The following is a 27839-nucleotide window of genomic DNA, read 5'->3' as shown; positions in this document are numbered from 1 at the left end:
AGTTGAAAAGTCAAGCGTTCAGAAGTGGAAGGTCTTGAATTGATACAGTTGTGCAAGTGTAATTCATAGTTAATACGAATAAAAATGATTCATGTCACTGTTTTCCCCCAGGTAATTCTTTTTCAAGCAGAGCAAGGCACACGCTTCTTTAACAGAGCAGAGCTGTACAAAAAATAGAGGCTGCTGTCTGCGCTCCAGCTCTTCTACTGTAAAAAATAGAAGACATGTAAAGAATGAAAAAGTGGAATTGCACCATCTCATTATTTCATGGATGTTCAAATGTGAAAGTGCAGAAATAGCAGCAGAATGAGGTTAGGCTAAATCAGCACTTCTCCACCAGAGCTGTCACAAAGAGGAAAGTAGAGTAAGCAACAGCTGAGGCTTCTCGGGTTCGCAGCAGTTCTGTTTCTGCAGCCTGGAGGACAAGAAAAAGCACATCCAGCCCATAACTACAGCCAGGCTCATTCTGCTATTAATCCGAGGAATTGGGTGAAAGCTGAGGAACCAGAGGGGGTTCACACCTTCAGATTCAGAAAGCAACGATTCCAAACTGATGTAGTTGGGCGCTTAACACTGACTGGTAAGACTTCTTCATTTTCTGGGGCATCATTCATGTTATCCAAGTACTGCTGCATCAGAATAGTTCAATATTATTCAGTGAACCACAACAAACAACATACATGGGGGTTTGGAGATGATGGAAAAACTCACAACTTGACTACGATTAACAAGTCCGCAGGACTCACGCTGCCGTGCGTCGTTCCAGCTCCTCAGTTCGTGAGTTTAAACCTTTTTTAAACCTTTGCTCTTTGACAGGTAGCACATAAATCAACCGGGACGCTGCCAGAGCCCAAGTCCCTCTGCCAGGGAAGACCCCATCACCCTACCCTGTCTCTTGATCCGTGTCACAGACATCACCTGCACGCACAGGCCGAGTATCTAACATCAACAGACACGGAGGCATTAGAAAAGCGGCTGTCCTTCAGTCTGCAAGGACTGTGGAGCTTATCTACACAGCTTCAGGAGCCTCTAAAGATTAATCCACAATAAATAAATAAATAAATCGAAGGATTTGAGGAGTGACTGGTAGGGAAGGGATAGGCATATACAGCACAGACCTTTCTGCCTTCTGTGAGAAACGGGAAACTAACCCTGACCCGAAGTGGTTGAGGATTTGTAATTCTCCTTCATCACTTTCTTGTGAAGCTCTTTCTGCCAGTCTTCCAGGTTCTTCCCCTCATGTGCTGCCGCATTATCAAGTGTCCCAGGGACCTAAAACAGAAAGTGTTCAGCACTCGGTGCCAGCAGTACACCATACACCCTCAAAAGCCTCTTTGCTCATCAGCCAACCGTTTCTAGCAATGCCCACGTTACGTATAACCAGCATCTTACCTCAGGAATTTACATGTTATGTGTTATCTCTACTCGTAGCTCAGAGCAGTGACTCAGTGATTTTCTAAAACAACCGGGTCAAAAATTAATCACAAAAAAAAAAAAACGTGGTCAGTGAACTTGAAACTCCAGTCACTGAATGAATAAAATAAAATAAAATAAAATAAAATAAAATAAAATAAAATAAAATAAAATAAAATAAAATAAAATAAAATAAAATAAAATAAAATAAAATAACTTCAGAGTGCGTTTTAACTGAGGCAATGCCACAGTCCATCAGATCCAGCTCTAAGAGTTTTTCCCCTGCTAATAAAACTGAAAAGGTAATGTGGACAAAAAATTCAGCCCTGTGAATACTGAAAGATGATTACTGCAGTGTTTGCAAAAATATATTGAAGGTGAAATGCTAAAAATATGTTGTTTTTTTCCATTAATTTCTTTCAACTTAGCCAGATATCTCTTTCTTTGAGGTGAATGGTGCTGCATGCAGTTCCTATCGCTATGGGCAGGACCCAAACACGGGATCTGTGCAGTCATAGTGAGAAGGAGCTCACACCTTGCCTTCATACATGATGCATATGTGTCATATGTGTACAAACACGGGCTGCATGTGTACTTCATCTACACGTGGTATCCATCGAGCACCACCTTTGTGCATGCTTGTCTGTAAATTTTGCCTTTCAATGTGACGCACATCTCACTGCTTTTGACATCTGCAGCGTGCTCCGCGTTTACACCCAGCTGCTCGCTGCTGCCAGGAGGAATCGTTGGGCCATTTGGGTTTCAGTGGTGAGGGGTGCCTCGGGTACTGTGCTCAGCTTTAGGCCCCTCGCTACAAGAAGGACATGGAGGTGCTCAAGAGTCCAGAGAAGGGCGATGAAGCTGGTGAGGGGCCTGGAGAACAAGCCCTATGAGGAGCGGCTGAGGGAGCTGGGCTTGTCCAGCCTGGAGAAGAGGAGGCTCAGGGGCGAACTTATTGCTCTCTACAGGTACCTCAAGGGAGGCTGTAGCGAGGTGGGGTTGGTCTGTTCTCCCACGTGCCTGGTGACAGGACAAGGGGGAGCGGGCTAATGTTGCACCAGGGGTGTTTTAGGTTGGATATTAGGAAGAACTTATTTACTAAGAGGGTTGTGAGGCATTGGGATGGGCTGCCCAGGGAAGTGGTGGAGTCACCATCCCTGGAGGTCTTTAACAGACGTTCAGATGTAGAGCTCAGTGATATGGTTTAGTGGAGGACTGGTTAGTGGTAGGTCAGAGATTGGACTGGGTGATCCTGAAGGTCCCTTCTGTGATATATGGAGTAATAATTCGTGTCAAGGAAATGGTTGATATTAATAAAGAAGGGAAAGATCAACACATGGGAGTGTGGCCATGGGGATCGGCAAGCCCCATGGTTGTTGATAACATCAGACTCTTAATGATGAGGCCATCAGGAATATAAAAGAGTTTAGAGGGAGCAAAGAAGGGTGATTCAGGAGACGCCATGCCATCTTGGGTTGCTTGTTCTCCAGCTGTTAAGACATGGAAGTTGCTGGGGGTTTGCTGTTGCCAGGCAAAGTTGTTTGAGCAATGAGAAGTTGTTGGAAAAGGACTGCTGTGGAGAGAAGGGTATAAGAGGGGAGCTTGTCCTCAAGATGAAAAAAGGCAACATGATACAATGAAGTTATGTAATCAATAAGGAAGTAGAAAGAAGGAATGAAAAGGAACAGGCTAGCAGAATGGAGACTGGGACAGGAACAGGCACATTGATTGCCTCATGAAGATAGGTTCAGCCAAACTCAGCAAACCGCTCAGAGAAGCTCGTACTGAAAGTCGCTGGAAATGGGCACCAGAGCTGGGAAGAAGCTCAAGCTGAGAGAAGCGGAGCTGCGCACACAACTGCCTCTCGCTGGTAAGCAGCTGCACATTATGGGGAATCATATGTCCTTAGGAACAAAGACTGTCCTGGTACCCTTACAGCTTATTCTCCTTATCAACAATCGGACAGTTTATGATCCTGAAATATGGCACCAAATTGAGGTCAAGGTGTGGGACCCTGCAACTACAAACAACAAGGTTGCGGTGGGATTGCTCAGCACCTGGCAAGCAATCTCTGAGGCCTTTCAGAGCTGTGTGGGGCCACAGTCAGAAACGTGTGGTTTGCCAGACAGTGAGGGAGCTGCGGGCTCCTTTACTGATCCTTCTGCTATTGGCCTTGAAAAGGAGATGGATACGTTTTTCTTTGATCTGGGAAGAATAGGATACACAAAGCCCGAAGGCCGAGTTGCTTTACAACTTAAAGCAAGACATATTGTTCCCACGACTAGCCCTGGAATTCTTCAGTGTTTGTAATCAAGAAAAAGAATGGAAAATGGGGACTGTTGTATGATCTGAGAGAAATTAATGAAGTTTTGGAAGATATGGGAGCAATTCCACCAAGATTACCAACTCCAATTATGCTCTCCAGTCATGGACATTAATAGTGATAGACTTAAAGGGCTGTTTGTTGCCTTATCTGATTGTATATATTTATAGGCGTATGTAAAAGTTATGTTTTATATATTTATGGTAGAGTGTAGGCTCCCCGTGTACCCAGCGCTGTTTATTTTTATAATACATTTATTATTTTATTATATTTTATATTATATAAACATCACTACGTTCAGATTGAGCTGAGATTTCATTTATAGCACCTCCAACCTCGGGGACCCTGTGTTTCTGTGACACTTTGCCCCCCGCTGGGACGGGCCCCAAAGCGAACACACAGCGGGCGCTGACCCCTCCACCACACAGCGGGCCGAGGCCGCCATCTTGGCCCGCCCCGCCCCGCCCCCGCGGCCGCAGCCAATCCGGCCTCAGGCGCGCAGAGCCCCCCCTCGCCATTGGCCGCCCGCCTCTTTGCCCCCGCCCTCCCGCCGAGCGCGCGCGGGCTGGGCACAGCCAATGGGCGCGGGCACGTGCTGCGAGGCCCTCCTGCGATTGGCCGGCGAAGCGAGGAGAGGGCTCTGATTGGAGGAGGAGGGCGTGGCTTTAGGGGCAGGGAGCGGGCGTGGCGGGAACGCGCTAAGCGGTTGCCATAGCAACGGCGCGGGGTGGCGGGAACCTGAGGGGAGCGGGGCGGGGGGGGGGGGGGGGGGCGGCGTGACAGGATCGGGGGGGACCGGGGGGGACCCGGGGGTCCCGGGGCAGTGCCCGTGACACCGGCATCGGCCCCATCCCACCCCAGCTCTTCTCCTTTCCCTGGAGAATGAGGCACAGGGCTCTCCTGATAATGTAAATTTTACAAAAATGCACATTTCCAGGCAAAATAAGCCAAATCCACACGTTTTTGCCTCAATCTGACGCAGCCTGTAATGACATGGCGAGCGAGCACTGCAGCACCACGGGCTGCAGCTGCCTTCGTCCCACCCCGACGCCACCAAGCTATACCCCAGGCCTCCCGGCACCTTGGGGCACACCTCCCTAACAGCGCTGCCCCCGAGAAACACCAACATTGACCAAAAATACAATTACTGAAGGTAAAAATTGAGCAAACGGCTAGTCTTGAGCTTCTCTGTTTTCACGGGACGCAGAAAATTGTACAAACGGCCCCAGCAGACCTGTAACGACATGGCGAAGGGAGGCGGAAAAGAATTTTAAGGCTACACAAAATGGCAACCGCGCTCCAGGCCCCTTTGCTGCTCTGCATCGCCTCATCCAGGCCAGCCCCAGCCCCAGCAGCTTGGAGCCCCCAAAACGTGCTCCCAGGAGGGCTCACGCTGCCCCCAGGCCACGCCATCCAGCTACCACTTGCTGGAGAGGCAGCCGCGGGGTCACCGCTTCCTTTCTCGAAGGTTTTCACACGCGGTGGGTGTTCCCTCACACGATTTCATGTGCTTAGTGAGCCAGCAGTAACTTGAATTTGTTTTTAGACCAGTCTCTGGGGTCTAAGACGTCTCAGGATGACACTTTGGATGTTCTGCCCGAAGCACCACGAGTTTTTCTGTGTGCTGGTGTCGTTCTGTGTGCAGTAACGGAGCGCTGCACATTTCCTACACATCCCCAACACCCTCAGGCAGGCACAGCGGAGAGCTGCAAGGCAGCTCCACAAACCACCCCAACATGCCCAGCAGAAAACAACCCCCAAAATATCCCCTTCCCAGGCAGGGGGCACAGGGTGGCCGCTCAACAGCCTCCTCCTGCCCGCTGGGAGACCCTGCTGCCCCTAAACGGGCTGGGAAACCCATCGGATTTTCTATCTGGAGTGCACAACAGATTCCCGAATCTCTGCGCAGGGCCAAGCGCCCACAGTCCGTTGTGTTTCTTGCACGTGGCTCTCCTGGTGCTTAACTAAACTCCTCCTGAGCACAAATCTCTTCCTGCAGAGGTGGCACTGGAACAGCCCCTCTCCCGAGTGGCGGCGCAGGTGGTTTAAAAGATAATCTTTCCTCCGGTAGCTTTTGTCACACTCCGAGCACTTGTAGGGCCTCTCTCCCGTGTGAGTCATCTGGTGGCGAACGAGCCAGGAGTGGCACACAAAGCTTTTCCCACAGTCGTTGCAGATGTAGGACTTCCCCCTGCCCTGGCTCTGCTGCTGGCCCGCCAAGCCACCCTTGGGTGCCTCCGACACGTCCCGCGGGTCATCCCCGCAGGGGCTGGGAATGGGTTTTTCTGTGGGGAGCTTCTCCCTGTGTCCCACAGCTGGATGATCCTCTGCACAAATGCTGCTTCCACCTGCAGCCTTCTGTCCATGGGCTGTCAGTGGTGGCCCCGCGATAGGAGCCCTCTGCCCTGCACGTTTCTCCCCCGGAGCACCGGGCTGCTGCTGGAGCATCCTCTCACTGAGCCTCTTCTCGCACATGGGGCCTGGAAATGCCTCTTCTCGGTCTCCCCGGGGAGCTGGAAGAGGTTCCTGCTGGCTGGAGTCTCTCTCGCATTTGCTGTAGGCACATGGCCTCTTTCCAACATTTTCCTGAGCGCTGAAGAAGTCTAAGTGCTCACCAAATGCTTGGTTGTACCGAGCGTCATCCCCAAAGCCATTCCTGGTGGTGTTCGTTCCCATCATTTCCGAATTCCACTGACTGTCCCACGTCACTCCAGGGGTAGGATCCTTGCAAAACTTCTCTCCGGGTCTCCCCAGTACGCCAGAGTCACAGACCGTGCTTCCAAAGCTATCTGCCAGAGAATCCTTCTTCATGTTCTCGTCATGCACTGAAACAGACAGATTTCACAGACTTTCAGTTAAAGAAGCCTCCTGAGATTATCCAAAAAATACATTCCTCAATATTCTTGCAGCAATGGGCAAAGTGCCTAAGATGGGAGCCTTCAGTAGTGAGGGGAAGGGCGAGTACCAGCGTTCCACTGAAATAAAACCCCCAGGAAAATAAATGGTCTGCTAGCAGTTATTATTTTGAAATCTCTGTGAAAAATCACTAAGGCCCATGTTCCTCTCCTGCCTTCCTCTGACCCCCACCAATCCAACCTGAGGTACCTGGCACCTTAGCTGCTTCGGCACAGCTCTAAATTTATCACTGGGCAAAGGACGCCCCACTCGGCCCTGCCTGGAGCTCTGCTGCCTGCAAATTCCCTTGTTCTGTAATTACAGCTCCCTGCGACAATAACCCAGTGTTTTGTTTTCCATCAGAGGACTTCAGCTCAGGCTCCTCATTTTCCACGTCCCCTTTTTTTTTTTTTTCCCATTTTTCCATGTCCAGAGACATTTCTCTGTCCCCTGTGACCCTTCTATCGCAGCACATTGTTTCCAAAAACCCCACCAAGCACTGTGCGGGACCACAGACCAGCCAGCTGAGACCAACATTATCCACACTGCAGAAACATCCTAAGCTCTCATTCCTCCTGCTGGACATTGGCACTAGGACATCAGCACACAAACAGTTGCCACAGGCCAAGCTAAAGCATTTCGTGCAAAAGGCACCAGCGTAACCATCCCAGCACGTCCTCTCGCCTCGGTAGCCGCGGGGTACGTGGCAGGACAGGCTGGAGGGCCTGGAACAGAGTCAGCTGGGAGCCCGTGCCCCGAGGCCTCTACCAGCAGCCCAAATTGGTGTCTCAGGAAGGAGTTTGGTGGAGCTGAGCCAGCCCTGCACCAGGGCAATATCCTAAAGGACCTTTTTTTCTGTGGGGTGAAACCATTTGTGTAGGCAGTCCCCACTGTCACTGGCAATAAATTAATTTATCCATTAATTTATAGCAGCTTCACCACGTGCCTGTCAATGTCCATGAATGCCCAAATAATTTACAGGAACTGGAGGCATTCTGGGCTACCAACTGATTTCTACACAAAATATTCTTCTGCCTACTCCTCCTCAATTTTTGCTGCAGGAGAGCTCTCCAGCTCGGGAACACAAAGCCAAGGCTCCACGGTCGTTGGTACCAGGTTTGGACACACCAAGCCAGCTGGAACTACCAACCTGAGCGCACCACCCTGCCTGCCTGAACTGAAAACCAAGGAGGTGTTTATGACAGTTTTAGGGCAGCTGAGGGAGGGAAGAGACTCTTCAGCTGACAAAATACAATTTTGCGAACAAACATTACCTGGCAGACTGAGGTTTGCACCGGTTCTTTCATGGCTTACGTCGTACGGCCATGACATTTAATGTAACATAAAAAATGCTCCAAATTGGATCTGCTATCCCAGGAAATCTCAGATAAAATTCACTACTGACCTGTTCTTGGGTACGTACAGATTTCTTCTTTCTTGGAGTCTTGCCGTTCAGGGCAGCGTGGCTCCTCCTCTTGTTTAATCCATGACATAACGTCGGTTGCACAAGTCTGAAATTCTGTTCATTGGGGAAAACATACACAATTGAGAAACACTGGAGAAAGCTGCAAAGCACAGAACACTGAGGAGCTCACAAAGGTAGGAAAAGTGCTGGCAAAGCCTCAGGAGCCACCCAAGTGGTCACTCCAGGAGGTTTTTCCAGGGAATCCTCACCCGTGTCAGGGTCTCCTGGGACATCTTCGCCCTCTGCGCCCGGCAGCTCTCTGGCATACGCCTCTGTGCCTCTCTTGATCCGACCTGAAGTCTCGGGCTCATAAAACGCTGGCTCTGATAAAGGACAAAATTCAAGACAAGCTTATCAGATGTGCTTAAGTTCAAGATTTTACAAGGCTGAGACTTGTCCTTGTTTTGTTTTTCCCCATGGCAACCCTAGATTTTTACATGAGCTCCCGTAAGCCCGCTTTCTAAATGAAATCTGACAGAAAGGGCTAAAAATCCCAGTTTGCTTTAAAAGCTACAGGCCAAATAAAATTAGCGCAGCCAACAAACAGAGCTGCCACCCTTCGCAAAGGATAATGTGCCCCATGTCTGGTCCTGACACTGATTTTGCCTCCTCCGAGCTAACTCTTTGGCCCAAAAAAGTAAGTAAGCAGCTTCCAGCTGTCAGCTCGAGGGGTGCAGAGAAAGGAATTTAAGGGGGAGTGAAACATTTCCCCTTCCACTGTTTGGATGAAAACCAGCCACGAACTCCAGGGTGGCTGCAAGAAGGGAAAAGATGAAATACCAGCTGCTCACCTGTCAGGACTGGTGGCAAGTCTGCTCAGAAACGTGAGCTTTTTATAAAATATTTGGAATACGTGAGGAAAAAAAAAAAAGCTTAGAATCTAATCCCTCTGCCTTCTTCCCTCCGAGGTATGCAGTTACTCACCTGGGCAGGGCTCTTCCAGAGCTCCCATAGCCTCCACCTCTTCCTGATCCACTGCACACAACTCTTCTTCTTGTTTAACATGGATTATGCTGTCTTCTGTTCAGAGGAAGCAAGGGTATTTTAATTCTGTGTACAACATTAATTAACATTCTCATCCCATCCAGGCTCAGCAGCTCTGTTCTAGCTCTGGTACCAGCAAAAACCTTGCTTCAGACCTAGCTCCTGCTGCCCAAGACCCCTTCAGCAGAGCTCAGGTATCTGCCACAAAGCCCTCGGTGAGCTTCAGGGACACACACACGTTTCTGCAGCTGCACTGCCTGGTTTGCTGCAGCCAACATCAGGAAACAAAATCTCATTCTAGGTGTCCCAGGGGGAGGAAGGTGCCACTGAATTCGTGTTTTCGAGTCCTGCTGCTGCTTTGGCTCTGCCAGTCTCTGCTCGGTGCCCCTCAGTCACACCCACAGCACTTCTAGCCCATCGGGGAAGCGTTGCTGGATGCCGAAATTCACTGCTTCATACAGAGCAAGAACAGAGCTTAGAAAGAACATCACTAAAAGAAAATCATGAATAAAAGCTATTGAAAATGAAAAACGCCTCCAAGAAATACAAAGGGGAAGGCAGACAGGCTGATGCTCCACGCCTTGCTCTACCTTTACGCTCGGGTACCACAAGGAAGGGATCGATGCAGCCCTTCAGGGGTGTACGCCCCAGCACGGATATTTGTGCGAGGGGCTCAGAAGATGCTTTAACAGCCAGCTCTGGGGCAAAAGGGTGGCTGACAGGGTTAGGGGCTTTACACCGAAGCAGGGCAGCTGGAAGGGGAGACGAGGATGCAGGCTGGGGGTACCCTGGGGCTGTGAGCACCGGGGGGCTCCCCAGTATAAGGAGGACACGGGGCGAGCTGTGGGGGCTCCTTGATGGCTCTGGGGTCCTCCTTGTGCCTCCATATGCAGCAGGGATCCCCCGACCCCCTTCCCCACGACCACCCCTCTCCCATTCCCCCCTCCCGGGCCCTTACCGCGGGGGAGCAGCGCTCCGCGGGGGCTCCTGCGAGGGGCCCGGCGCAGGGCCCGGCGCCAGCCCGGCAGCGCCCGCCGCTCCCGTTCCCCGAAGGGCGCCCACGGTGCCCGCAACCGGGCCGGGCCCCTCGGCCCCGCAGCCCCTCGACGGCCTCCGCGCTCCAGCCGCCGCTCCAGCGCCTGCAGCCGGCCGCGCAGGGCCAGGGCGGCCCGGAGCTGCCGCTCCGCCCGTGCTAAGCGGGCCTCCAGGCGGAGCAGCCTCGCCGATACCGACACCGAGCCCGGTATCGCCGCCGCCCGCCCCGGCTCCCGGCCCCCGGCCATGGCCGCCGCCGAGCTCCGCGGCCCCGAGCTCCGCGCCCGGCCCCGCAGCGCCCCCTGCAGCCGCCCGCGGGGCCCGGGGGGCCCGGCTGACCGAGAGGCTGAGGCGCTGGGACGCTTTATTTATCGATTTATTCGTTAAAAGTCAGCCTGAAAATGTAAAGGTTGCCACGCTAAGTAACACCCAGCGCCTTGTCAGGAGTAGCAGTGACAGAAACACACTCACAAATAAATCATTTTTCGTTTTAAACCCTCTTAATTTCTTCTAAACAGTAGGAACAAGGTCAGATCCGGGGGCTGCTGGAGCACATCTGGGACCAGAGGGACCCTGAGGGGGCCTTCAGACCAACCGGGCTGGGATTCTGTGACAAGAAGCTGAACCAGAGCCTGGCACGCTGGGATGCTTTATTTATCTATTTATTTGTTAAAAGTCAGCCTGAAAATGTAAAGCTTGCCACACTAAGTTACACCTAGCACCTCGTCAGGAGTAGCAGTGACAGAAACACGCTCACAAATAAATCATTTTTCGTTTTAAACTCTATGAATTTCTCCTAAACAGTAGGAACAAGGGCAGATATGGGGGCTGCTGGAGCACCCCTGGGAACAGAGGGACCCTGAGGGGGCCTCCAGCCCCAACCGGGTCAGGATTCTGTGACAAGAAGCTCAACCAGAGCCTGGCACGCTGGGACGCTTTATTTATCTATTTATTTGTTAAAATTCAGCCTGAAAATGTAAAGCTTGCCACGCTAAGTAACACCCAACACCTTGTCAGGAGTACCGGTGACAGAAACACACTCACAAATGAATCATTTTTCGCTTTAAACTCTCTGAATTTCTCCTAAACAGTAGGAATAAGGGCAGATCCTGGGGCTGCTGGAGCACCCCTGGGACCAGAGGGACCTGGGGGTGCCTCCAGCCCCAATTGGGCTGGGATTCTGTGACAAGAAGCTGAACCAGATCCCAGCACGCTGGGTGCACCAACCCACGCTCCCGTTGGCCACCCTCTCCATGAAGAAATCCTGCCCCAAACCCAACGTAGCCATGCCCTGCAGCAACTCGAGCCTGTTCCCTCACGTCCTGTCACCGAGAAATGCCGGACACCTCCCTCCCCGCATCCTCCTTTCAGGGTGCTGGCGGGAGCTGCGGTCTCACCAGTGCCACGTCGGGGGACGGCAGTGATGTTCCTCGCTCTTGTGACCCCAAGAGCTGCAGCCAACATCTGCTGAATTTGTAAATCAGAAAAAAATGTGACAAAAAAATGTGACAAAAAAATGTTGGGTGCACGGCTGGGGCCTGTGAGGGTGTGGGATCCCCTCTGTGCATGAGGCCTGTGCTGACCCATGGTGTGGGGCACCTGAGGTTCATTTTGGGAACTGCCACGGCCCCAGAACAGGGGCACGGTGGCCATGCGGTGCGTCCTAGCCACGGCTGTGGTTTGCCTGGCCCTGCTACCACCCCATCTATGGTGTCACCAGCCTCACAGAGTGATGCCTCCATGTGTTTTTCAGACTCCAGCCTGACCAGAAGCACCCAGGGGCTCCTCTGTGGGTGTCCCTACAGGGCAGCCTTCACCAGGTCAGGTAACACCTCCAGGCCACCCTCTGTGCCATACAACCACTGTGCTGGGCAGCACGACCTCAGTTCATCCTAATCCAGGACATTTGCTAAGCTGCCTGGCCACCAGCTACAGGAAACAGGACCTACAGGACCTCCTTCACCTCTGAAGTGATCAAAACTGCAAAGATAAGTGTTTGCTGACATTACTGATGTCACTGATGTGCTCGTTCTTGCTGCAGAGAGGTGTCAGGATGGTGCTGAGTTGTGACTCAGTGATCCCAATCAGCTGGAGTTGGACCTGATGATCCTTGTGGGTCCATTCCAACTCGGGATATTTTATGATTCCACGAGCTCTGCAGCCACCTCCAATAGTCGGAATCTGGTGTTTGACCTGTACTACAATAAACTGCTCATACCCACAGATAGGTCTGGGTGGGAAGGGACCCCAAAGCCCCTCATGATCACCCCCTGCCATGCCCAGGGCACCCTGCCCCCAGCCCAGGCCAGCCCCATCCAGCTTGGCCCATCCTAGGAAGGGACAGAAAGAGGCTCCAGAACCTGGACACGGCGCTAGGTGACAGCTATGGGCACGTGAATTGTTCGAGGCCTGTCGGAGGGACTGGCAGAGCACAGCTGCTCTGCACCTACCTGCACCCTCACGTCCTGCATTTAATTGCTGCGTAAGGAGCTGGGTGCAGGAGAGCTGGCCCGCTGATCCGAAATGCAGAAGTGGCCGTGTTCCCGTGGTATGTGAAGAATTCCTGCCTCTGTGGGGTAGGACGCGCAGAGAAGCTTTTATAAACAAAAATCTGAAGTCGTAAAGCAATAAAAGATGTGCAGTTGCTCTAGCAGCGGAAGGTACTTGCAAAATGAACAAACAAAAACTTGAGCTGCTCTTAAACAAAATGGAATCATAGAATCACCGAATATCCTGAGTCGGAAGGGACCCACCAGGATCACCAAGAACCAATCCTGGCTCCATGCAGGGTCATCCCAAAATCATCCTCTGTGTGTGACAGCGGTGTCCAAACGCTCCGGTAGCTCAGGGCCATGCCCACATCCTTGGGCAGCCTGTCCCAGTGCCCGACCACCTCTGGGTGCAGACCCTTTCCCTAACCCCCAGCCTGACCCTCCCCTGTCCCAGCTCCATGCCGTTCCCTCGGGTCCTGTTGCTGTCCCCAGAGAGCAGAGCTCAGCGCCTGCCCCTCCATCGAGAATCCAATGGGTCATTGCTGTCCTGCATCAGCTGTGTCTTCTCTACTTCTCTGAGCATGTTTTTGCCTTCTTTTGCAGATAATAACTCAGCCTAGACATCTGGCTTTGAGGTTGCCGTCATATTCCAGCCTAAGCTGTATCAAACCATGCAATGGAAGATCAGAAAAGTTACACTGAGAGGAGCTACCCAACGAGGGCAAAAGCACGGCACTTGTTCACGGGAGGTGTGAGCACTCCACGAGCATCACCTTGTGCTCCTGAAATTCTCCCTCCCCTCCTGCATCTTCCCTGGCTTCTCCCTGCAGCTTTCACTCTGTCCCGTAAGCATCACGGCATCTGGGCGAGGATTTTTCTTCTCTCCTTGGAGAGCAGCACATTTCTGTGTCACTTGGCAATGTTTGTTCTCGAATTCAGGGCTGCATTTCTGAAATCTAAGCTGCACGAACCTCAAAATAGCTCCGAGATTCGTTTGAAATATACATATCGATCTCTGAAATACAAGAGAGCTGGGAAACTGTGACTCACTGCGCAAAATACTGCTCTGCCTGTATTATCACAGCTAGCATCAGGACGTGCTGAAATATGGAGCACATCAATTGCCTCTGATGCTTTGTAGCAGTTAAAACGTGAGGTCTCAGACAAAAATAGGAGTGCTGTTAAGATAGCGTAACCCTTCTCAGCCCAGTGCTAAAATGCCTGACTTTTTGCTGATTTTTACAGTTGTGGTAATGACCCCAGTGTTTTTTACCATCCTTTTGTAACATACCATAGCAGCCCACAATAGTCTCCTGTAGCTCCTGTAGAATAACCCACAAATGCTGCTGAAATGTTCCCAAATTTTCGGCTGTTCAGGTCAGAGGGCAATCGGAGCACCTCTGCACCTTTACCCCAGAATAATCCTGCTCCTCCCGGACTCAAGGGAGTGGGCTGAGCTGATGGCGACTGCAGGGCTGTGGCTGCTGAAAACTTTCTGCCTGCAGCAGGATCGATGTGATCTGCCCGCAGGATGAGGACTGCACAGTGAGCTCACTTACATGCTATTTTTAGGTGCTGTTACCATTCAGGCCCTCTTTGGATCTCATGCACGCGTGGAAAACAACGCTCCTGCTCAGGTTCTGCTGCAGTATTAAAAAAAAATAAGAAAAAAAAAAACAATGAAAACCCACTCTGTTCTGCAAGGGAGGCTTTTGTCTTCCAATCAGTAAGAAGAAATACAACAAACTGCCAGTTGCTTTGAGCAGGGAACGAGAGGTAGGTGTGACAGACCTCCCCAGCTCCAGCACAGATGGGAAGGTCCCTGGGATCCTTCCCTGTGCACTCACACCCAGGGCAAGGAGAAGCAGGTAAAGTGACATTAGAAAAAGACCAAAAAAAAAAGAAGCACCGAGGACTTCACACTTTAATCCGTTCAAGTTTCATGTCATTATTATCAAAAAATCAAGTATCTACTGCCGTAGATGTAACTGGCGTTTCACACACAGATAGAAACGTGTTCCCTGCCCTGAAGGCTCACAGGCTGTTAACAAAAAAGGTGAAAGGGAGACAAGCAGCTTCACCAGTCAGCAGGAAACCACTGGAGGACTGATTAGCTCACCTGCCTATTGAACAAGACCCAAACGAGCTGTCTGGGTGTCGAATGCACTGCTAACTGCCGAGAGATTTTCCTTCAGCACGTCAAATAGCGGAGAGAAAGAATGCACGTGGACCAGATTTATAGCAGCAAGAGGCCACTGAACCCCGAAAAGTGATGAAATACGGAACCCTCTGTCCCCACAGATCTCATATTTGTTAAAAAAAAAAAAAACAAACGGCTACAGGCAGAGAGGCTCACCGCACACAGACCCACTCAGACACGTCAGAAGCTGAGAGATCAAAGACCTCAGCGGCACCAAGGCGAGAAGAGGCTGCAGGCAGATGTCAGCAGGCAAACACCTGCAGCGGCTGACACTCCTGCCAGGGGCTTTGTGCCAGCTCTGTCCTGCAGCACAGGCTCACAGCACGTTCACCCTGACCTGCTCTGGATTCTGCAAGCATTGGGTTAGCTTAAACGGATCAGAGCAGGCGGCGATGAACAGCGAGGACCTGGAGAGGGACCTCACTTCTTGGCCAAAAGCAGGGACCGGGCAGTGACAGAGGGGTTTCTAAAGCCTGGTGAGTGATGGGGAGAACCCACAGCGGCTTTCAAGCAGGTCAGGCAGCAGCACAAGCCCTGAAGTTGCACGATGTACTTGGGCCATTTGTTAAACACATTTCATTTGGGGATATAATGCAAAAAAAAAAATGATATCAACCCCAAGCTAACAGGAGGAAAGGGAGATGAAGACGATAGTGACATACAAAGGAAAGTGTTAACGTGCAGGCAGTTAGCAGAAAGTTATCCCAACGCTCACTTCAGCCTGAGTACAGCTGTGCACTGCCTCTGGCTTACGAGTGCTTTCCCCTTTCAGTTCCACTGGGAGTCCTGCAGGTCTCAGGAGGAGTCTGAGCAATGCCACCTCCCTTAGGTGTGCTCAGGAGCAGGCAATGAAGCGAATTCCCCGCAGTTCCTGCACTACAAACCCAGCCTCCAGCGGAGCAGGACCCAGTGCACGTCAGAACAACCTCACGCATCAGGGCATGCGGTGGCCCTACCGCTGCAGTTTCCAGAAAAATAAATCTGATTTTAGAGAAGGAACTGCGAGAGGCTGGGGATTCTCCTCCTTGGAGATCTTCGGAAGCCACCAGGATGTGTGGCACCAGCTCTGGGTGGCCCTGCAGGAGCAGGGGTTGGACTGGATGGACCCAGAGGTGCCCCCAACCTCAGCCGCTCCAGGAGATGAACCTGTATTTTGAGTGAGCTTCCCGAGCAGCAGCAGCAAGAAAAATGTCACTTGGCCTGTGCATGGAGAGCTAGGAACTGAGCAGCCGCCCCTCTTTGGCACACGGGGCATCCGTGCAAGCCATGAGCCAGCCCCCACCTCGTGCACGTGTTCAGTTGCTTGGAGTCTTTCGCAAACGTGTGACTCAAACGTGCCCATGAAACTGAGCACAGCAGAAGTTCATCCAGGAGAGCAGCCAGGGAAACTCCAGGCAAAGAGCGGCTCCTTCCGAAAACCTTACTTTGCTGTTTGTAGCCAGCTCAAGTAACTGATTCAAACCTGGAGAGGCCCCAGACACTTTTATCCTTAAGAGATCCTGGGTTCTCTATGAGGTATTACGGCGTGCCATCGTCACCACGAAGAAGAGGGCAGCAGTGCCAAGTTGGATCCTAATCCTACTTTGCTCAGACCTTTGGGATAAATTGCTGGAGGGACTTCAGAGGTTCTCTCCTCCCTTACCTCTTCCACCCCGGGGCTGTAGGGCCACGGGAGCCCCGCACGACCTAGAAGCTGTGCAGTGGAGCCTCCCTCGTGCGACCACCAGCCACGCAGTTCCTCTCACGCAGGTGGATCTTCTCGTGCTGGAGGAGGTGCTGCTTCTGGGTGAAGCGCTTGGAGCACTCGCCGCACTGGTACGGCCTCTCCCCGGTGTGGATCCTCTGGTGCCGGGTGAGGTTGGAGGGGTGGCTGAAGGTCTTGCCGCAGTAGGAGCACCAGAGGACGCCTGGGCTGCGTCCCGAGTGCACGCGCCGGTGGATGATGAGGGTTTTCTTCTGGGGGAAGAGCTCCTGGCACTTGTTGCACCTGTAAGCCCTTCCCAGAGCATGGCTCTTCTGGCTCGGTTTGTCGGTGCCGCGCGCCTTGTCCCTGCCTTTTGTGTTCTGGTTCTGCCTGAAGCTCCCCCTGCCCACGCGGGGCCTGTCCTCCACCTGGTGCTGCTGCTGGAGGAAAACCTCCCCGTCCTCCGGGTACTCGGCACCGCACGGCGTGCCGTGACCCTGCTGCTGCATCATCAGCATCTTCTTCAGGCACAAGCCCTTCCTACAGGCGGCGCAGGAGTGGGGTCTCTCCTCGGGGCGGTCTTGCCTGTAGAACGTGACGGTGCTGATTTCGCCCAGGCCACCTTCCCCGTGAGCGGACGGCACCAGCCTGCTCGTGCTCAGGTTTCCCAGGGGCGCGGGAGAGCCGTACTGACCATCGAAGGGCAGCGCCTCGCTGGGGCCCTGGAAAACCACCTCCTCCGCATCCCTAGATAAAGCTGTGGGGGACTCGGAGCTCTGCAGGCAATCGTCGGAGTCCAGCTGCTCTATTTTGAACGCTATCACCTCGTCTGCTGGGACTGAGGAGAAAAACAAAGGGGCATTCACTGGTGGGTGACACGGGACGCTTCTGAAACCCCCTCACTCGTTCCCCTGCCGCCCCCAGAATCAAACAGGCCCCTCTCACGCAGGGAAGAGAGACTAAAAGAAGAGGGAATGTGACTGAGAAGCACGGGAGTGCTTCCTTTTCAGCTGGCTTAGCAGTGACTGCAAAAAGCCACCAGGCAGGGGGCAGAGAGGAGCGCAGCCTTTCAAGACAAGCATCCAGTGCTCCCCAATTCACAAAGCTGTCTGCAGCCACCGTCCTCCTCCAAAGTGTTTTTTGCCTTCCCAGCTGCCTTCCCTCTACTCCCAGGACGTGGAGAACCACCTGTGTGGCCTCCTTCGTGAAAGGGGACACACAAACACTCGCTGCTTTTGAGTCTGGATGTGCCTACCGCTGCCTTGGATGTCAGGAAGCATCCCCGCGGCCCCCCTGAGGCAGTGCAAGTAGGTTTTCTCTGAGGTTTCATTGCTTCTCACCTCCAAGCTAGGTGCCTGGGGTTCTCTACTCACCCTAAACCTGCCGGGAGCTTTCTCTTGACTCCTTCCTACCCGAACATTTAATTTCGGTTGACCTGGACAGGAGCATGGCCTGTAGGTGGGAAAGCACCCAACTGCTGGCAGCTTCTAGTTAAAAAGTTTTGGGCAGTGTGAGGGCAGAATCTGAACGGGGTTCACTGGTGCTGAGCAGTGCCTGGCAGTGGAGAGGTGACAACACGCCGAGGTGACAGTAGGGGCATGAGAAAGAGCATCCAGGATTTACTCCCAGCGGGGCAAATATCAAACCCTGAGCAAGCCCCACTGCCAACAAGGAGAAGAAACGGAGACCAGGACTGATTCCTGCCGGCTCTGCTGACCTCAGGAAGGCTCCTGCTCTCTCCCCAGGCCTCAGCACACGCTGTCCCACAGCACCAGCTCTCCCTGCACGTTGTGGGGCTGCTCACAACTCACCCACGCTGAGCTCAGTGAACTCCATGTCCTCCGTGGCTCCCTGCTCCTCCGAGCACGCCTCGTCCTCTTGCTTCAGAGCGCCTGCGAAGCTCGGCTCGGGAACGCCGTACTCTGCTGGTATAAAGAGGGAATTCCCTCACCAGGTGTCACAGCATCCTTCAACCTTTCCCTTGCTGCACCCAGGGGAGCTCTCAGCTACCCTGCATTCATTTCCAACCCCTCTCCAGCACCTCCTGCTCCTACTGCTGGGGGCTTCCCACTACCCCACAGCTGACCACGTTTCAGGACAGCATCCTCCCTGCTGTTGTGTCCAAGCACGCTCTTCCAGAACAGCACTCACCGGGTGTGGGGTCTGCCAGCACTGCTTTTGCCTCCAGGTTCTCCTGTTCTGCCGGGCACTGCACGCCTCCTTTGCTGTCCTGGCTGCTTGCATCAGGTCTAAACACCAGAGACTCTGCTAACGGGAAAGATCAAACCCGTTATATGTTTTCTAACGCTATTACTCCCCTGGGACTTGCTCCTCCTAAAACCCGAGAAGTCCCTGCGAGAGCAAATCAGGATCCATCACCACCCAACACCATCCCCAAGGAATAACCCACAATCAATTCATTCCTTGCCTGCGCTCGGCTCCACAGGAATCTCCCTCTCTCCCAAATCCACCTCATCGCAGCGCACCTCTCTCTGCAGCCGGGACAGGAGGTCGGGTTTGGAGATGGCATAATCTGTCGAGAGACAGAGAAATTACCTTCAGAATTGTTGCTTCCAACTGCCCTTGTTGCTGTAGGTGCCTGGTGAGGGAGCGAGCCTGCAGCAGCACAGGGGTGAGCAAAGTCCTCGGTGCTCAGGGGGAGGAAGGGACCTCTGCAAACGCTGCTGGCAGCAGCTGCACACCCCGAGGTGGCTTCATCATCCAAACACACCATTTGGTGAGACCCCACTGCAGGGCACACCGAAATATGGTGGCTTTTGGCTCGGGCAGCCAGCCCCATCGCAGAAAACATCTGGGGACCTCAGGGAAGGGGTCTGCGGGCTGCGCTTGGCACGGAGCAGCCTCTGGAGGTGACGGCAGCCAGTGCCCACCTCAGGGAGTCCTGGCCACCGAGGGGCTGGACGTGACGTGGCCTCAGCAGCGGGCACATCCTTCCTCATGTTTCCACGACTACAGCTTCCAAGTGTGGGAAGAAGCCCCCCGAAACAGAGGTCATCTGGCAGCACCGACAGCCGACTGCGGACGCGTTATTTACCCAGAGAGATCAGAGACTCGCCGCTCCCCCTCAGCACGTTTCTGTACAGCTCCCTCTGCCATTCCTCCAGGTTCTCCCACTCCGGCTCGGAGAAGCCGGCGGCGCTGCTGTCAAACCCTTCTGGGACCTGCAAGCGTAGAGGTCACAAACTCAGCACCCGCTCCGGTACGGGGAGACCCCTCTGCCGTGCTTACAGCACCAGGGAAAGAAAACTTCCTCATTTCTTTTTCATTTTTTACTGCTAACATAGATCAGGTGCTGAAAAGAGAGAAGAAATCCTGTCTGGGGGCATTGTCATGATACGATGAGAGTAAGGCTGAGGAGTTTTAGTTGGAATAACTTGGTTAAATTGTGCTAATTCTGTGAATACTCGATGTTTCTACCCCCCATAATAAAGGTAATTCCTATACTTTGGTGTCATTTCCAGGGGAAAAAAGTTATTGTGTATTGTGGAAGGTAACAGCCTGTCCTTTGCCAGTGAGATTCAACTCAGGCCGACATGCACAGGAGCAATCGGCCGGCTCAGATCCTTGCTCGTGGCGCAGGACAGCACCCCTGTTTGTGGCACGGGGCAGCACCCCCTGCACAACCTGATGTGCTCGGGGAAATTAAGGGGCTCCGGGACCCCCCCTTGTCCTGCAGCACCCGTTCAGCACCCCGTAGGACGGCCTGAAGGACCCACTGAGACGTGATAACGCGATGTGACGATGACAACGAGCCTCACCTTGGGCACCTCTCCGTGGGGTGTGGGGGGCAGGCGCAGCACCCAGAGGTTCCCGTTCCTCAGCAGGTTCTCCACGCTCTCCAGGCGCTGCTGGAGGTGGCCGTACTCCTGGACGAGGGTGCCCAGCAGGGCCAGCTTGCTCTCCAGCCGGTTGCCGAACTCCACCACCGTCCTCTGGCAGTCCACGGACTTCTTCTCGGCGCTCCCCGTCCTCCTCTCCAGCCCCAGCAGCCGGGCTCCGTGCGCCTCCACGCTCTTCTCCACCGCCTGCACCGCGGCCACCACCGTCCACAGCGAGATGCAGCCGCTCCCGGGGGGGCCCGGAGGGCAGAGGGGACCGGGGGGCGGCGGGGAGGCCATGCCCCCGTTGTTTTTTTTTTAATTATTATTTATTTTTTTATTTCTTTTTTTTTTTAATTTTATTTTTTTATTTTTATCTTTTTTATTTTTTTATTTTTATCTTTTTTATTTTTTTATTTTTTTATTTTTTATATGTTTATATTTTTATTTTTAATTTTTAATTTTTAATTTTTAATTTTTAATTTTTTTATTTTTTTTTTTAAATTTTTTTAATTTTTTATTTTTTTATTTTTTTATTTATTTTTTGGGGAGGGGGGGGTACACACACCGTAGGGATCCTCCACCCGTGGTTGGGCTGCTGAGGGTGGCGAGGGGAAGCGGTGGGAGCTCGGCACGGAGGGACCGGGGCTTTAAAGCTTTAAATCCCCGAGGGGGGGGGGACACACACACCGGGACCGGGGGGGGTACCCTAAAAAAGGGGGGGGACACCGGGAATGGGAACCCGGAGCGCTTCTCCCTGCCCGTCGGGGGGACACCGGGACTGGGCTCAGCGCCCCTCAAGGGGACACCGGGACCGGGATAGGGACGGGGAAGGGGGACGGGGACCGGGACCGGGCCCTACCTGCACCGTTCCCGGAGCCTCCGCCGCACCTGGCCCCCCCCCGTGTCCCCCCCCCCGGGGCTGTCGCCGTTCCCCACAGCGTCCCCTGCCGGCCGGCGGCCTCGCGGAGAGGCAGAGGGTGATTGACAGCTGTCAATCACCTGGATAAAAAAGAGGAGACAGCCGGGGGGCAGCTGGGGGGCTGAGGGACCCCAAAGGGGGGGCTCCTGCTCCCTCAGCCCTCCCGCTGGCCCCCGCGGAGGTGGGGCGAAATCCGCCTAAATTTGCCCTTTTTTCGCCCAAAAAAGCACCCGGGAGACCCTCCGTGAGCCCCCCCCCCAACTCCAGGGGTCGCCCCCCCACCCTTCGCACCCCCCTCCCGGGGTCGCTGCTCGGCGCCGCCCGTCCGGCGGGGGCCGCTGTGGGGATGCGGCCGGCGGGGACCGGGGGGGAGGTGGCGGGGGCCGCCCCCCGGGGCCGCCCCGTCCCGTCCCGTCCCGTGGGGGTCCCGTCGGGTCCCGTCCCGTCGGTGCCGTTCCCGGTTCCCGGGGGGGGGGGGGGTGATGGAGGGGCTGCACGCCCGCATCCAGGCCCTGGAGCGGCGGCTGGAGCGGGCCGAGGAGGCGCTGAGGGATGGGGGAGCCGGGGGGCTGCGGCTGCCCTCGGTATGGCTCGGCCGGGGGGGTGGTTATGGGGTCGGGGAGTAGACGGGGGGGTTGGTTATGGGGTCTTTGTGGGGTCGGGGGGGCTGGTTATGGGGTCTTTGTGGGGGTAGGGGGGAGGCAGGGGGGGTTATGGGGTCTTTGTGGGGGCGGGGGGGTTGGTTATGGGGTCTTTGTGGGGTCGTTGTGGGGTCGGGGGGTGGTTATGGGGTCTTTGTTGGGGTGGGGGGCAAGCGGGGGGGTGGTTATGGGGTCTTTATGGGGTTGGGAGGGTGGTTATGGGGTCTTTGTGGGGGCGGGGGGGGTCGGGGGAGTGGTTATGGGGTCGGGGGAGTAGCCGGGGAAGTGGTTATGGGGTCTTTGTGGGGTTAGGGGGGAGGCAGGGGGGGTTATGGGGTCTTTGTGGGGGCGGGGGAGTGGTTATGGGGTCTTTGTGGGGATGGTGGAGTAGCCGGGGGAGTGGTTATGGGGTCTTTTTGGGGTCGGGGGGGTGGTTATGGGGTCTTTGTTGGGGTCGGGGGGGTTGGTTATGGGGTCTTTATGGGGTTGGGGGGGTGGTTATGGTGTCTTTGTGGGGATGGGGGAGTAGCCGGGGGAGTGGTTATGGGGTCTTTTTGGGGTCGGGGGGATGGTTATGGGGTCTTTGTGGGGATGGGGGAGTAGCCGGGGGAGTGGTTACGGGGTCTTTGTGGGGTTGGGGGGGAGGCTGGGGGATGGTTATGGGGTCTTTGTGGGGATGGGGGAAAGCCAGGGGCTGCTGATGGGGTCTTTGTGCAGATGGGGGAGAGCCAGGGGCTGGTTTATGCGGTCTTTGTGGGGTTGGAAGGGAGCCAGGGGCTGCTTATGGGGTCTTTGTGGGAATGGGGGTGAGGCTGGGGGGGTTATTTTGTGTCTTTGTGGGGATGGGGAGGAGCCAGGGGTCTGCTTATGGGGTCTTTGTGGGGATGGGGGGGGGAGCCTGGGGCCGGTTATGGGGTCTTTGTGGGCATAGGGGTGAGCTGGGGGGGTTATTTGGGGTCTTTGTGGGGATGGGGAGGAGCCAGGGGGCTGCTTATGGGGCCTTTGTAGGGACAGGGTGAGCATGGGGGCTGCTTTTAGGTCTTTGTGGGGCTGGGGGTTGCTTTGTGGAGTCTTTGTGAGCTGGGGGGGGTGTTTGTGGGGCTGGGGGTTGCTTACGAGGCGATTTAGGAGAGGGGAGGGTGTTTGAGGGTCCAGGGATCAGTCTGGGGATCATTTGGGGTGCTGGGGGCTGCTTATGGGGTCTTTGTGGGCTGAGCGGGTGCTCGAGGGGCTGGGGGCTCAGCCTTATGGGGCCGCTGCGCCCGTAGGTGCCGGTGACCTTCGAGGACGTGGCGGTGCAGTTCAGCAGGCAGGAGTGGGCCCTCCTGGACGACGGGCAGAAGGAGCTGTACCGGAGCGTGATGCGGGGCAGCTACGAGATGCTGGTGTCCCTCTGTAGGCAGCCCGGCTGCTCTCTCCTTTCGTTTCCCTTTCGCTGGGATCTCCGCCCCCATTTCCCAAAAAAAAAAAACCCAAACACCAAACATCTGCTCCATCTCTTGTCCCCCCCCCCGGCAGCGAGCAGAATTTAGGGGATGCAGGAAGGGGTAGTAAGGGGCTCGGTGTCTTCTCCTCGTGGAGAGCAGGTAACGCTGTTCCCCTCGGGGCATGCGCATGGATGTGAGTGCTCTGCACCCTGCCTGCTGCACGGCGGCACCCCACACACCCCACACACCCCACAAACCCCACACGCCCCCTGTTAATTCTCTCCCACGCTGAGATTGGGGAGCTGGGGCTGGATTTCCCCACAGCGGGCGCCGAGGCCGCCTCTCACCACCCCCTGGGCTCTGCTCCGAGGGCAGCCTGCGGAGCCTGGGCTAAAACACGACGTGAGGCACAAACCTGCTCCCACCACGGGTGGCTGTTCCTGGGGGGGTGTCAGATAACCCAGAGGGTGCCCCCATAAATCTCCCTGCTGGTTCCTGTGCGTCCCTAACCATGCTCAGCACCGCTGCTGCTTTGCTTGGGGATGAGCTTTTGCTGGGCAGGGACTGGAGCCTGTGCAGGCGAGAGGCTGTGGGGTGCCCAAAGGCAGCGTCGCGCCTCGCCCCTGAGCCCTGTTTTGCCCTTGAGCAGACTGTGACCTCGCCAAGCCTGAGCTCTTATCTCGGATTGAGAAGGAAGAAGAGCCGTGCACGCCAGCGGAGCCGCACCGGGAGGGGGAGGCAGTGCCCCCAGAGCCAGCTGCAGGTGGGTGACACTGGGGGGGCTCCTTCTGTGCCAAGATCCCGGCTCCTGCCGCTTGCCAGGACCTCCCCTGGTGCAGTGGCTGCCCTGGGGGGGACCCCAGCAGCTGCTGCTGACACCAAGTCCCCTTCTTCCCCCAGAGCCCAGCTCTCCTGGCTCCGCGAGCGATGGAGCTGTGCAGGAGGAGGCAGAGGAGTCCCACGAGGCCACCCCGGACCGCAGCACACGTGAGTGCCCGGCGAGACCACCGTATGAGGGACCCCGGGCCCTGCCCGTGTCCCACCCGCTGCCCTAATCCCCGCTTCTGCCCTTGCAGCTCGTGTCCTTCAGGGAGCTGTTGGCACCCCAGCGGAGCTCAGCCCGCCGGGCCCCTCTCCGCCCTGCCCCGTCTCCACGTGCTGCCGTGATGTGGTGAACCTGAGGCCGCCTCCATCTCCCCCCACTGCGGCAGGTACTGGGCAGAGCCCCCCCCGGATCCCAGCCGGGGCTGGGGTCTCAAGGAGCACGGCACCTGGGAGCTTTGGGGGGGCTTTTGGGATGGGATTTTACCCAATTAGGGCTAGAAAGGGGGTGAAAGGCCTAGAGGGGAAGATGTATGAGGAGCAGCTGAGGTCATTTGGGATGTTCAGCCTGGGAAAGAGGGGGCTTAGGCTGGACATCAGGAAGAGGTTCTTCACCGAGAGGGTGGTCGCGCACTGGAACAGGCTCCCCGGGGAAGCAGTCCTGGCACTGAGCCTGTTGGAGTTTAAGATGTGTTTGGTCTGTGCCCTCAGTCATAGGTCTGAATTTTGGGTAGGTCTATGTGGCGCCAGGAGTTGGACTCGGTGATCTTTGTGGGCCCCTTCCAGCTCGGGATATTCTGTGATTCTATGAATCCTGATGGCCGAGAAGGGGCTCTGACAGTAAATCCTGTTGCCAGGTAGCTGGTTTGCGCTGAAGGGTGAATCCCTGATGAATCTGTTAGGTTCTTCCCATCCTCAGCAGTATTTCATCATGCCAGGCCACCCAGGGGTGTCTCTGATGGCGAGCTGTACCCATGCCCTGCGTGTACCCACACCGTGGTCCCGGCGTGAAGGGGGGTTTGGTGCGTCCATTTGTAGCAGCTCCCAGGTGGGCAGGCATGGGAAAAGCCCCTGAATCTTTGTGCCTTGTCCTCAAAACCGAGCGGAAGAATGATGCTCAGCTTCTGCAAACATTTCCAGCAGGTGCTGATGTGGGGATCCCGACAGAGATCCCGCGGGAGGAGGTTGCTGCGGAGGAGCTGGCGGTGCCCGAACGGCCGCTGGAGGGGCTGCAGAAGGAGGGCCTGAAGGATGCGGCGAGCGGTGGCCAGGGCCTGGTGGCAGCCGTGCCCAAGGAGCTGGACAGGGAGCCGATCCCGGGCCTCTGCCGAGCAGCAGCGTGCACAGATCGCAGCCACCCGGTCGCCTTGCCCGGAAAGCCGGTGGAGAGCTCCTGCATGGGCAGGACGGCGAGCTGCCAGCGCAGCTCCTCTCGGGAGAAGTTCTACCGGTGCGTCGTGTGCGGGAAGAACTTCCTGCTCAAAATCAACCTCATCATCCACCAGCGGAGCCACAGCAACTGGGTGCCGTACGTCTGCGTCGACTGCAACCAGGCCTTCATGTCCAAGAAGAAAATCAGGCGGCACCTGCGGATCAGGGCGGCCACGGGGTTCTGCCCCCCATCCGATGCCAAGGAGCGTGCCAGCAAGCCCCCCTGCCCGGCCGCCCAGCCCCGTGCCCAGGGCAGCGGCGCCGCGGCGGCGCAGTGGGAGAAGCCCAGCCCCAACCGGTGCCCGCTGTCGCCCCAGAAAATCATGTACACGTGCAGCGAGTGCATGGAGAACTTCTCCAGCCAGAACTTCCTGATGCTGCACCAGGGGATGCACGCCGACCTGCACCACTTCACCCTCTGCGCCTGCTGCAACAGGAGCTTCGTCTGGGCCTCCGAGCTGCTCCCCCAGGCCGAGCGGCCCTACTGGTGCGGGGAGTGCCAGAAAGCCTTCAAGCAGCACGAGCACCTGGCCGGGCACCAAAAAACCCACTCCAGGAGGGAGAGCCCCTACGAGTGCAGGAACAAGCTGCCTCTGCCAGTGGCACCTATTTAAGCGCGGGGGTGTGAAGTAGGAGATGTAGCGGGAGAGAAGGGTCAGAGCTGGACTCGATGAGCCTCGTGGGTCCCTTCCAACTCGGGTTATTCTGTGAAAGCACGGGGGTTGTTTCCAAGGGTGGAGGGCTGCTGCTGTCCCCTCTCTCCCCCTCCTTGGCCACGAGCCCTGGGCAGCCTTGCTGCAGCTCGCCTTGCCCAGCACGCCTGTGCCCAGCGGCTCTTTGTGCTGGAGGAGCCTCTGCCGTGGGCGAGAACCTGGTTTAGGTGAAGGACTCCTCTGGCTGGAGGTGTGGATAGATGGCAAACGTGGAAATGTCTGCTGTGACAGCTGAACGTGGCTCTGTCGTGCTGCTATCAGCCTCCAGCCGAGCCCCCGTGGGACCGCAGCATCCCCGTGGTGCTGCTCTGCCAGGCTGGGGTCAGGTCCCAGCACTGGTGGGCAGCCGGGGGGGGGCTGCAAGCACTGATATAAGCTGGTGTGGGGTCTTTCCCCCATTTCTGGAAGTCACCGAGGGGAGTAAGAGGACATTGGACCCGATGATCTTTCGAGGTCCCTTCCAATCCCTACAGTTCTGTGATTTTGGAGCCGAAGAGCTGGGTAGGATGCCGATGGGAAAATAATTTGGGGGGAAAAAGTGTGAAAGCAGCGGGAGCGGCCAGGTCAGGTTCTGGCGGATGAAATGTGCAGAGGGGGCTCCCGCAGTGCCAGCGGGGTCGCCGCCGTGACTTTCCCTGTGTGCCTTCATCCTGCGGGCCGTGGCCCACGGTTCCTCACCCTCCCATGGTGTGGGGCAGCGGTGGGGCTGGAATAAAGAGCAGGAGCCACTCGGCCCCGTGGTGTGTGCTGGGGGGCGACGGGACGGCCACGGCTGGGCTGTGCTCGGCCTCAAATCTGCGGGGGGATCAGGGTATGGGGGTTACGGTGAGGGATCAGGGTCTGGGGGAGGTATGGGGAGGGATTAGGGGGTGGGAGGTATGAGGGATTAAGGGCTGAGGGTATGGGGAAGGATTGGGGTTGGGGGATATGGGGAGGAATCAGGGGCTGGGGGATATGGGGAGGGATCAGGGATGGGGTGTCGGGGAGGGATTAGGGGTTGGAGGTATGAGGGATTAGGGGCTGGGGGATATGGAGAGGGATCGGGGTTGGGGGTTATGGGGAGGAATCAGGGGCTGGGGGGGTGTCAGGGAGGGATCAGGGATGGGGTATCGGGGAGGGATCAGGGGTTGGGGGCTCAGGGAGGGATGAGGAGCTGGAGGTATGAGGGATTAGGGGCTGGGGGATATGGAGAGGGATCGGGGTTGGGGGTTATGGGGAGCAATCAGGGGCTGGGGGGGGTCAGGGAGGGATCAGGGATGGGGTATCAGGGAGGGATTAGGGGCTGGGGGATATGGGGAGGGATCAGGGACGGGGTGTCAGGGAGGGATCAGGGGTTGGGGGGTTGGGGAGGGATGGGATAATGGGGGGTATGAGGAGGGATCAGGGACTTGGGGGGCTGAGGACAGGGAGGGTTTGGGACCAGGAGGGACCTTAAAATGTGTGGAGAGGCTCCAGGAACGTGTGGGGAGTTCTGGGACCGGGGTGGTTTGGGGCTGGAGGGGTCCTTGGGCTGTGTGTGTGTGTGTGGTCTGGGAACTGGGGGGGGAACTGGG

The 27839-nt window shown here is 55.7% G+C and overlaps 2 protein-coding genes across 2 annotated transcripts; one reads left to right on the top strand and one right to left on the bottom strand.

Annotated features, from left to right (window-relative positions):
- Positions 1-4909: 4909 nt before the first annotated feature.
- Positions 4910-20754, bottom strand: LOC311433049 (uncharacterized protein). The gene is made up of 11 exons (XM_084511784.1): positions 20271-20754; positions 19547-19673; positions 18920-19024; positions 18643-18759; positions 18303-18416; positions 16500-17329; positions 10039-10477; positions 9021-9116; positions 8306-8419; positions 8037-8150; positions 4910-6561 (listed from the first exon to the last, which is right to left on the bottom strand). The coding sequence occupies exons 1-11, from the start codon at positions 20628-20630 to the stop codon at positions 5606-5608; spliced, it is 3372 nt and encodes a 1123-aa protein (XP_084367910.1). The 5' UTR covers positions 20631-20754; the 3' UTR covers positions 4910-5605.
- Positions 20755-21734: 980 nt separating this feature from the next.
- Positions 21735-27002, top strand: LOC311433093 (zinc finger protein 783-like; the record flags this gene model as incomplete). The annotated part of the gene is made up of 6 exons (XM_084511806.1): positions 21735-21836; positions 23162-23288; positions 23970-24083; positions 24221-24307; positions 24397-24531; positions 25286-27002. The coding sequence occupies 6 exons, from the start codon at positions 21735-21737 to the stop codon at positions 26185-26187; spliced, it is 1467 nt and encodes a 488-aa protein (XP_084367932.1). The 3' UTR covers positions 26188-27002.
- Between the last annotated feature and the right edge of the window lie 837 nt (positions 27003-27839).

Source organism: Aythya ferina, assembly GCF_964211825.1.
Source record: "Aythya ferina genome assembly, chromosome: 2".
NCBI lineage: Eukaryota > Metazoa > Chordata > Aves > Anseriformes > Anatidae > Aythya > Aythya ferina.
The sequence above is the reverse complement of the archived record's forward strand: the minus strand, read 5'-3'. Positions and strand labels throughout refer to the sequence as shown.

Bases quoted from the DNA above. Each gene is read 5' to 3' on its own strand.
- LOC311433049 (XM_084511784.1), bottom strand. From the start codon at position 20,630: ATGGCCTCCCCGCCGCCCCCCGGTCCCCTCTGCCCTCCGGGCCCCCCC. The intron at 10,478-16,499 runs TTCTAGGTCGTG...CGATAAATAAAG, and splicing joins GGGAGGCTCCACTGCACAGC to CGTCCCAGCGCCTCAGCCTC. The intron at 8,420-9,020 runs GTGAGTAACTGC...GTCCTTTATCAG, and splicing joins TCTGGAAGAGCCCTGCCCAG to AGCCAGCGTTTTATGAGCCC.